The sequence below is a fragment of the Takifugu rubripes genome, chromosome 17 (genome assembly GCF_901000725.2).
Source record: "Takifugu rubripes chromosome 17, fTakRub1.2, whole genome shotgun sequence".
Lineage (NCBI taxonomy): Eukaryota > Metazoa > Chordata > Actinopteri > Tetraodontiformes > Tetraodontidae > Takifugu > Takifugu rubripes.
Window position 1 is genome coordinate 8390484 of NC_042301.1, and position 10908 is coordinate 8401391.

At 44.2% G+C, this 10908-nt stretch overlaps 1 protein-coding gene across 1 annotated transcript; it reads left to right on the forward strand.

The window, feature by feature from the left end:
• Positions 1–671: 671 nt before the first annotated feature.
• Positions 672–9114, forward strand: LOC101068856 (opsin-5-like). The gene is made up of 6 exons (XM_029850632.1): positions 672–831; positions 7224–7429; positions 7554–7653; positions 7713–7817; positions 7888–8108; positions 8229–9114. Exons 1-6 carry the CDS (start codon positions 672–674, stop codon positions 8700–8702), a joined length of 1266 nt encoding a protein of 421 aa, XP_029706492.1. The 3' UTR covers positions 8703–9114.
• Positions 9115–10908: the final 1794 nt, after the last annotated feature.

A 10908-nucleotide genomic window follows, 5' to 3' on the forward strand; every position in this document is an offset into this window, starting at 1 on the left:
ATACTAGAGCTGGGTAAATAACCACTAGAACAGGATAATAGCCACTAGTACAAGCTAGTTGCTAGTACAGGATAGTAGATACTAGAGTTGGCTAATAGACACTAGAAAAGGCTAATAGCTGCAAGTACAAGCTAGTTGCTAGTACAGGCTAATACAGCTTGTACAGGCTCATAGCTGCTAGTACAGGCTAATAGCTGCTAGTACAGGGTAATATAGTTAGTACAAGCTAATAGTTTCTCTTACAGACTAATACTGCTAGCACAGGTTCATAGCTGCTAATACAGGCTAATACAGCCAGTACCGCTAGTACAGGCTAAAAGCTGCAAGTACAGGCTTAGAGCTGCTAGTCAAGGTTCATAGCTGCTAATGCAGACTAATACAGCTAGTACTGGCTAAGAGCTGCTAGTATAGGCTAATACAGCTAGTACTGGATAATACAGCTAGTACATTCTAAGAGCTACTAGTACAGGCTAATACCACTGGCTCATAGTGTTGGTAGCCATATTTGAGTACAGACAAAAATAAAACGAACTCTCTGGTTGGCGTTAGGACAGAAGTGCAGATAAAACCTGAGGATCAAGAGCCGTCGGGAGGCCTGTGCATGACCTCTGAGCTTGTCCTGGTCTGTTGCCAGGAGCTGAACCAGGATCAAGCGTCTATATTTGTCACAGATGAAGGGAAACATTGAGCACCTTTCCTGTCTTCATCTCAGCATCATGGCGGATAGCATCCCTCCCTGGAGGAAGAACAGCTCCATCCTGGGGGGTGGCAGAGAGCCCGCACTCTCAGACCAGGGAGAGACCATCATCGGGATCTACCTGCTGCTGCTGGGTACACACATATACACACAGAACCATCATCCTGATGAAAGCAGAATCTGCTGGAGGGCGAACTACTGATTCAGAAGATCATGGACCATGCTGACAAACTAAATCAATCCACATTTAATTCATGTCGAGAATTTTTCTTAATGAGGTCGTTGGAAGCGGGTAACACATCTCTGCTGGCAGGAGATGTTACATTGCCTTGACCAAATTAGAGCTGCATCATATCTATTAGGCTCCTTTATAGTCACATATTGTGTGTGTGTGTGTGTGTGTGTGTGTGTGTGTGTGTGTGTGTGTGTGTGTGTGTGTGTGTGCGCGCGCGCGTGCGCGCATGTGTGTGTTTCTTAATTTCAACAGCAGCTGCTGGTTTGTCCTGTTATCATTGGTTAGCCTGTTTACGGTAGTATTGTTTCGTCATGTTAGTTCATTTAGAGCCCAAAATTACATTGTTGCCTGTTTGTCCTTAGACCACATTCTGGATCATTCGGGATCAGCAAAACTAGAAAAAGAAGACAGTCTCTGAAAGTAATATGAACATTTATGTGAATATATCATTTTCTAAGGGTAGGAGAAATGGAGGAAGAGAGAGAGAGGGTGTGTTATAGAAGCAGTCTGGTCATACAGCAGCAGAACAGAACAGTTCTGTGTTTACCTTTGTAATGAGCCTGATCAAAAAGGAAGGTTTTAAAGAAGGATACTGGGTCTGCCTCCTAGATCCAAACTGGAAATTGGTTCCAGAGAACTAGGGCTTGAGAGCTGAGGGCTCTGCCCCCATACTACTTCTGGAAACCCTGGGGACTACAAGTACACCTGTGTTTTGAGAGTGCAGCACCCTGGTTGGATGATTAGGATTTATAAGGTATTTTAAACAAGAGGGACACAGACCATGAACAGCCTCATATGTGAGGAGGAGGATTTTAAAATTTCCTCTAAATTGGACCAACTGGAGAGACTTAAAGGACTTGTTCAGCCAGCCTGTTAAAAGCCAATTACAATAATCCAGCCTAGAGGAAATAAACACATGGACTAATCTTTCTGCATCAGTTTGGGACAGGAAGTTCCTAATTTAAGTGATGTTGCGCAGGGGATAACAGACGAACCTTAAGACATGATCAATATGGGTGTGTAAACATAGGTCCTGCTTGAACAAGGTTCCTTCCAGGGGTACTGGGAGGCAGGATAATGCCACTCAGCAAGGCTTCATCACTAGAGATCATGTTCCTCAGATGTTTTGGACCCAGTGTGATAACTTCAGTTTTTTTTTAGTTCAACTGTAGAAAATATCTGGTCTTCCAGGCCCTGGTGTTTTTGAAGCAGGCCTGGAGTTTCGGGACCTGATCGGTTTGGCCTGGATCCATTGATGGATATAATTGGGTGTCATTAGCATAGCAATTGAACTGTATTGAATGATTCCTGATTATACTACTGAGAGGGAGCATGTATAAAATAAAAAGGATTGGACCAAGTACTGAACCTTATGGAATTCCATGGTAGACTTTAGTGGGAGTGGGGGATTCATTGTTAACATGGACAAACAGAGGCGTCTCTGATGGGTAAGTTCTAAACCAGTTTAAGGCAGAACATTTTATACCCAGGAATTTTTCCATTCATAGTAAGATAAGGTAATGGTCAAGTGCATCAAAAGCAGCACTAAGGACTAACAGAACAAGAATAGACATCATGCCTTTATCTGATGCTGTATGGTCATTAGTGACTTTCACAAGTTCTGTACCATGATGAGCTCTGAATCCTGATTGCAAGGCCTAAAAAAGTCTGTTGCTTTGGAGGTAGTCATATCATTGCCTGGCAATTATTTTCCGGAGGATCTTTGACAAAAAGGTAATGTTGGAGATCGGCCTATAGTAAGCCAACTCTTCTGCATATAGTGTAGTTTTTTTCATTAAGAGTTTAATTCCAGCTACCTTAAAAAAAAAAACTGAGGTAAAAAATCGAAACAATCAATCCTCATTTATATAGTGTCCGTTACAATCAAAATTGTTTCCAGGTGCTTCACAGAATCCCAGGGTCTGACCCCCAACAAGCAACAGTGGCAAGAAAAAACTTCCCTTTAACAGGAAGAAACCTTGAGTAGGACCAGGTTCATGTAGGGGGACCATCCTGCTGATGGTCGGCTGGGTAGAGAGGGAGGAGAAAGCAGGTAGAAGCGAGAATAGGCATAGATCATAGAAATACATTAATAATACAAGCTGCTGGTATAGGAGTTGAGTGAGTCAGCAGGGTCGGAGGTTGGCAGGTCAGCATACAACTATAAAGGCAGCTACACCTGTAGATGAATACAGATGAGGGGGGCAGAGAAACTATACAAGAAATAAAATCATCACTGATCAACAAGGAGAGGAGAGGAGAGGAGAGGAGAGGAGAGGAGAGGAGAGGAGAGGAGAGGAGAGGAGAGGAGAGGAGAGGAGAGGAGAGGAGAGGAGAAGAGTCAGCCATGACCCAGTGGGGTGACAGAGGCCTGTCAGGTGATCATGTTTCTGGAACACAGCAGCCTCAGTCTACAGCAGCATTACTAAGATATTAACCTAATAATTAGACAACCCTCTAAATATGATAATTATGTCTAGGATAATAACTGGAACTACAGAATTACTGACAATAATCTTTTTCAAAGAGGAAGGTTTTAAGTCTTAAAAGTAGAGATGGAGTCAGCCTCCCGTACCTGGACAGGGAGCTGGTTTCACAGCAGGGGGGCCTAGTAGCTAAATGCTCGGCCCCCCATTCTACTCCTAGAGACTCTGGGAACCACAAGTAGACCAGCATTCTGAGAACGGAGTGGTCTTTTGGGATTATAAAGCATCACTGCTCCTCTAGGTAGGATTGAGCTAGGCCTCTGAGGAACTTGTAGGTCAGAAGAAGAATTTTAAAAATTATTCTAAATTTAATGAGCAGCCCATGAAGAGACCTCAGTACAGGAGTTATGTGATCTCTTTTGTCAATACCTGTCAGATCTCTAGCTGCAGCATTTTGGATCAACTGGCGGCTTCTTAAACAGTTGTTTGGACACCCTGATAATAAAGAATTACAGTAGTCCAGCCTGGAAGTAACAAATGCATGGACTACGGTAACTTTTCAGCATCATGCCACGTCAGTAGTTTTCTGATCTTTCAATGTTTCTCAGGTGAAAAAGGAACTTCTAGAGACTATTTTAATGTGTGAGTTAAAGGACAGTTCTAGGTTAAAAGTTACTTGAAGATTTCTCACAGAGAGACTAGATGCTAGATACCATCTAGAGTGATCATGTGATCTAATCTATCCCTGAGGGGTTCAGGACCAAACACCATGTCCTCGGTTAAGAAGAAGGAAATTTGAAGACATCCAAGACTTTATGTCTTTAAGACAGGTCTGAAGCTTCACTAACTGCTCTGTCTCCTCTAGTTTCATGGATAAATATAGCTGAGTGTCATCAGCATGACAATGAAAATTTATTCCATGCTGCCAAATAATGTTTCCTAAAGGAAGCATGTACAAGGTGAAAAGGATTGGTTCAAGTACAGAACCTTGAGGAACTCCATGGCTAACCCTACTGTATGAGGAGGGAACACCATGGACATGAGCAAACTGGTATCTATCAGATAAATATGATCTGATCCAGTCTAGTGCTGTCCCTTTAATCCCAATCACATGTTCCAGTCTCTGTAACAGGATGCTGTGATCAAAGCAACACTGAGGTCCAGCAGAATCAGCATAGAAACCAGTCCATGATCTGAAGCTATAAGAAGATCATTTGTAACTTTAAGAAGTGCTATTTCTGTGCTGTGATGAGCTCTAAAGCCTGACTGAAACATCTCAAACAGGTTGTTTCTCTGCAGGTGCTCCAGTAACTGAGTCACCACAACCTTCTCAAGACTTTAAGAGATAAAAGGAAGGTTGGATATCGGCCTATAATTTGCTAATACGTCAGGATCCAGTGATGGTTTTTTAAGCAACGGCTTCATCACTGCCACCTTGTAGGACTGGGGTACATAACCTAAAATTGATCTGGTTAAGAATAGAGCTGCCTATCATTGGTAAAACATCCTTCAACAGGTGTGTTGGGATGGGATCTAAAAGACACATGGTGGAGTTGGATTTCTGAATTAGCGATGACGCCTCAGAAAAATATATAGGGCTGAAGGATTTTAAGGGCTCGTTAGAGAACCTGTATGTTCCCACAGTCAGGTCCCCAGGTCCCCAGGCCCTGCTTCCTCACTGGAAGGTGCATTGGTGGGATTGAGGAGGTCCTCGAAGTATTCCTTCCACCGATCCACAACATCCCGAGTTGAGGTCAGCAGCACACCATCACCACTATACATAGTGTTGACAGTGCACTGCTTCCCCTTCCTCAGATGCCAGATGGTGGACCGGAACCTTTTCAAAGCCGAAGGCCACAGGCCAGTAAGGCCCAATACGACTCCTTCTTCAGCCTGACGGCATCCCTCACCACTGGTGTCCACCAGCGGGTTCGGGCATTGCTGCCACGACAGGCACCAACCACCTTGCAGTTGAATCTCCTTCTGACGGGAGACTCTGCCAGGCGTTCCCAGCAGACCCTCACAATAAGTTTGGGTCGGCCGGGTCTGTCTGGCATCCTTCCCCACCATCGGAGCCAACTCACCACCAGGTGGTGATCAGTTGACAGCTCCGCCCCTCTCTTCACCCGAGTGTCCAGAACATGCGGCCCAAATCCAATGACACGACCACAAAGTCGATCATCGATCTGCGGCCTAAGGCGTCCTGGTGCCAAGTGCACATGTGGACGGCTGTATGCCTGAACAAGGTGTTTGTTATGGACAATCTGAGACGACCACAGAAGTCCAATAACAAAACACCATTCGGGTTCAGATCAGATCTGATCTGATTTGAATCCTTAATCATAAATGGAAAAATGATCAAAGAATGATCTGACAGGAGTGGGTTCTGAGGGAACACTGACACATGTTCTACCTCAACACCATAAATCAGAACTAGGTTAAGGGTGTGGTTGAAGCTATGAGTTGGTTGATTTATCTGTTGAAGGAAAACAACTGACTCAAGAAATGAAATGAAGCCGTTTCTAAAGCTGTCATTTACAACGTTTACATGGATGTTAAAGTCTGCAATAATAATGACTTTATCTGTTCTGAGGACCAAGTCAGATAAGAAGTCAGAGAACTCAGACAGGAATATACAACTACAAACAAAAGTGTCTTTTCTGTCCTCCAGTTCAGATTGGTGATGCCAAGAGACAGGCTTGCAAATGAACTAGAGCCATGTTTGGGTCTAGGATTAACTAATAACTTGGAGTGATAGATTGCTGCCACTCCCCCTCCTCGACCAGTAACATGAGGAATATGATAATTAAGATAGGTGGGAGGAGTAGGTTCATTAAAGCTAACATATTCCTCCTTCTGAAGCCAGGTCTCAGCAAGACATACTAAAGGCAGATTGATTACTTCAAACAGAGATATGCTAATAGATGTAAAGAGCTCCCTAAACAGTGTACAGTAGTGGGAACAGGGTCTAAGAGACAGGTTGTTGGTTTGGGTGAAGACGTTAGTGAGGAGAGTTCTGAAAGGCTAATAAGAGTAAGCCTGTCCAGGCAACTGCTAGCTTTAATTGTATCTGAGTCTAATATTGAGTTAGATCGTGTGGAATTAGAGATGACAGAGGTCAGATCTTGTTAGAACGTCTTCCTAATGTTTAAAGTATTGCTATTAAAGAAGCTAATGACATCATTGCGACTTAATGTGAAGGAGGAGGTGGTGGGTCCAGTGGAGTTTGGGCTCTATGTCAGCCTGACTACAGTGCTGAAAAGAAACCTAGGGCAATTTGTATTTGCTTCAATTAATTTTGAGTAGTCAGCTGTTGCACCATGCTTTCTGCTATGTTTTCAGACTCTATTTCCAGGCCAAGCAGCAGTCCTTTTATAATTGTCCTGTTGTTTGTTTTAACTTGTTGAGTTAATGTCAAATTTTCAACTTCAGTCCAACAGGTAAGGACCAAATCAAGGGTGTGATTGTAACTGACTTGGTGAATTTATCCTCTGGAATGAGATAAATTTCAATACTAAGACTGCTTCTATTCTGGGTCAATGAAAATACTGAAATCACCAGTCAAATTTGGTTGTATGCTCCTCCAGATGAAATAACAACAGTAAGACTTTGAAGTGACCTCTTGTAGCAGCGCTCTGCCTCCCTGAGACCTTCCCTCACGCATCCTGTAGGTTCCTAGATGTCCTGAGCAGAGAAGCATCCTGCTTCCTCTGTGTTTGTGGCTTAGGGAGATTCCACCCAGTCCTCTCTGAAGGTAACATGATCTGGTTCAGTGGTCCCCATCTGCTCAGGGCAGTCCTATAGCCTGTTCACTGGTTATCTGTATCTTTAACCCACTTCTCATCTGTGTCTCTGCTTTTTTTAGGTTGGTTGTCGTGGTTTGGGAACACTGTCGTCCTTTTTGTCCTTTACAGACAGAGGTCCACCTTGCAGCCAACAGACTATTTGACCTTTAACCTTGCTGTATCGGATGCAAGCATCTCTGTCTTTGGCTACTCTCGTGGCATCATTGAGATCTTCAATGTTTTTCAGGACAGTGGCTTTATCATCTCCTCCATTTGGACATGTGAGGTAGGGCCGAGTGTCCCTTGATGGAAAATACCCTGAATCAGGCAAAAAGTTGATGAAAACAGTTGCACATCTTCTTGTTGCTGAAGCGGACAGGTGATCAGAGTGGTGTTATTTGCTCCTTCAGGTGGATGGATTCTTCACGCTGGTCTTTGGTCTGAGCAGCATCAACACCCTGACAGTGATAAGCATCACCAGATACATCAAAGGGTGTCAACCCAGCAGAGGTGACTCGGGGTATGGTGGGGTGTTATCGACATGGCATTGAACAATTGCTGTGTTTCAGCTGGTCACATCAACAGAACCTTCGTTTCCGTCTGCCTGCTGCTCATCTGGATCATGGCTGGGTTCTGGTCTGGATCTCCGCTGCTTGGCTGGGGGAGCTACACAGGCAGGAAACTCACAGCCTTGTGTTTTTGTGTGCTTTGACCGACCCCCTTCATAGTCCCACCCTTCTGCAGATCGTGGCTATGGGACCTGTGAGATTGATTGGTCTAAAGCTGCCTACTCCACTGCGTACCGCTCCTACATCATCTCCATCTTCATCTTCTGCTACTTCATTCCCGTGTTTATCATGCTCTTCTGCTACATCTCCATCATCAACAGAGTTAAAAGAGGCAACGCTCTGGCAGCAGGAGACCTCACTGATCGCCAGAGGAAAATGGAGAGAGACGTGACCATCGTAAGTCTTCAGTGTTCAGTATCAGCTATGCTAATTTGCTAATGCTATCAATCCGGCAATTGATAAGCTGGTGACAGGTTCATGGTTATGATGGATTGATGTGGATGGTGTCTCTAACAGGTTTCCATAGTGATCTGCACAGCCTTTATTTTGGCGTGGTCTCCCTACGCTGTGGTCTCCATGTGGTCGGCCTGGGGCTTCCACGTGCCGAACCTGACCAGCATCTTTACCCGCCTATTTGCCAAATCGGCCAGTTTCTACAACCCTCTCATCTACTTCGGCCTTAGCTCAAAGTTTCGCAAAGACGTAGCCGTGTTGCTACCGTGCACAAAAGATGCCAAAGACACGGTCAAGGTCAAACGCTTCAAGACGAAGGCCGACACCCACAGACGAGCAGCCTCGGGAGCCCAAGCTCGACTTAAAGCTCATCTGAACCAGACAGAGAGGAAATACTCACCTGTGATGGAGCCTCCTTCAGCACCCAAAGCAGAACATCCACTCTCAACACCACCACATGCTAACCAACAAGTCTTCCACATTGCAATGGCCCCACCCTCTGACGCTGGCTCCGAGTCCGAATGTGAGCGACTTTGATGGCCCAGATGAACGTCAATGTCAAGAGTAGAATGCAACTTGCTGCTTAGCAAATAGTTCCTGCTTTTCTTTTTCACGAAGTTGAAAATTACAATAAATTACACTAACATACCAACGGCCCCTCAGAAAGGTCTCTGGAGGTACTGGAATCACGAACTCCCCAACAATGGCAGAAGAGAAGAGAGGAAAACCCCCTCCACCCACCAACCCACACACATGGGTGCATATATCTTTATGTCAGTGGAAGCAGAAAGTTCCTCCTGTGTCCCCAAAGCTAGGAGTAACCACTGACAATAGCTCTGATCTGCAGTAGACATTAAAAATTAATCAGTCATGAGGTGGATTGTTTTTCTGTGGTGGAGCTTTACGGTGACGTCCAGAGGCCACCATATGGTAACAACATGCTAATTCTTTACTCTTTTAGAGGGGACCTGGGTCCTCTTGGTCCAATCTATTGTGGCAGTCGATGAATGAAGTGAAAATACCTTCAATAAAAGACTTAAAAACACTGTATCTTCCTACTGACATTACAGGAGTTTAACCTCCAGAGCAGAAAGCTCCTCCGTGGGTCCTTGAAGGCGGTCGAGCCTTGCTGTGTCATCCTGGGCAAACTCATAAGCTATCAGCCTGCAGAGGGTGCTCAGTCTGAGAATTTGACTGTAACTGATAAAAACCTTAAAGAGATTGTCCTGGAGGTGGATTTTCATCAGCAGAGAGAAGGCCAGAGTGAAAAAGAAGAAGTCTTGATAAATTTGACTATCGGAGATGAGAGTCTATGAGGCCGACGGTAGCAAACAGTCCCCGATTTTAATACATTTGTTTAGAGATTTCATAGATGTGGAGCAGAAGAGAGAGTTACAGGTGAGAGCAAGAATGAGGTTTACCTGAGTCTCTGATGGGCATTCAGAGGAACCAGCAGACACAAACACAATATTGAGAAAAGCTAAAAACACTAAAGACCAAGGAACCAAGTGGAACAAGCGGGGACTGGAAGTGGTATTAATCAAATGGACACTCTTTATGGTAACGACCAGCGAGTAAAAGGAGGGACAGTTGCCAGTCGACTCAACCACCTAGATGTCAGCATAATTTGATAAATTGATGTTTTTGCAGTTACTTTTTTTCTAAACTATTGTGGCACACAGGATAGCTACCATCTAAGAAGCAAATTATAGATCCATAGAGCTCAAAAGCCTTTTGGGGATTTAAGGTGGGTTGTTTGTTGACCAGCAAAAGATGGATTGATGGTCCTGAGCTTCGGTGGACTCCAGAGGAAGAGTGGCCAGTTTTCAGCAAAGACGGTGACTGTTGCGGACACACCAAGTGCCCCTCATGACAAGGATGAAGAGCTCAGATACGAGATTCTCCATTTTGAATGTACAACAAGGCAATAGAGAAAAAAATTGATGACTCAGCACTTGACACGCTACCTGTAAATCACTTAATCCACTGCCAATCCCTGGCATCATTAGTGCCCCCTAACATGAGGCTGTAGAAGTGTTGGCTTCCCTTATGCTTCTTCGCCAGCGATCGTATGGCACAAGAAACACATTACAGAGATATAGCTGTTGATGGCTCATTATATAAAATATGAAAGCTAAACTATGAAAATTTAGTTCATATAGTATTCGTATTTGAACATTTAATAGTGACATAAAGAAAGCCCCGCCCTCATCTGAGGCCCAGTCAAACCTGGCCTCTGGATGTAGGCGGTGCAGCACTGTGTCCGTTTTGTAGTCTCTTCTCAGTATTTTAATGGTAAAAGTGAAAATTAAAAGATAATAAAAAACAGCAAAGTTAAATTGATAATGAGTATAAAAATCACTGGAAAAATACCATTTATTTTTTCATTTTATTTATTTTCTTTCCATGACCTGCCTCTTCTGAATGCACATGTAGGTCACGATAAGGTTGAGGCGTGTTGAATCCTCAACACGTTACTATGTCTTCCAGGGCTAGTGGATGTGGGCAAGACCTGGCAGCTTGGCACTGTAAGGTCTTGATGTTCTGACTGGCCCTGAGCACAAACACCTGACTCACTCATCCATCCCACTTGGTTGAAAAGACCACTTCAAATTCCAGGAGGTTGTGATCTTTGGACAGTGGAGATCCCCGCTGAACTGTTACTATGACTGTGGGACAAACCACTGAATGTTATGTTAATGAATCAAAAAAATTTAAAACAATCTTCATTTTCAGCATGAGC

Coding starts and splice junctions, on each gene's coding strand:
- LOC101068856 (XM_029850632.1), top strand. CDS start 672: ATGAAGGGAAACATTGAGCACCTTTCCTGTCTTCATCTCAGCATCATG. Junction 832..7,223: donor GATCTACCTGCTGCTGCTGG/GTACACACATAT, acceptor TGCTTTTTTTAG/GTTGGTTGTCGTGGTTTGGG. Junction 7,818..7,887: donor TGGCTGGGGGAGCTACACAG/GCAGGAAACTCA, acceptor ACCCTTCTGCAG/ATCGTGGCTATGGGACCTGT.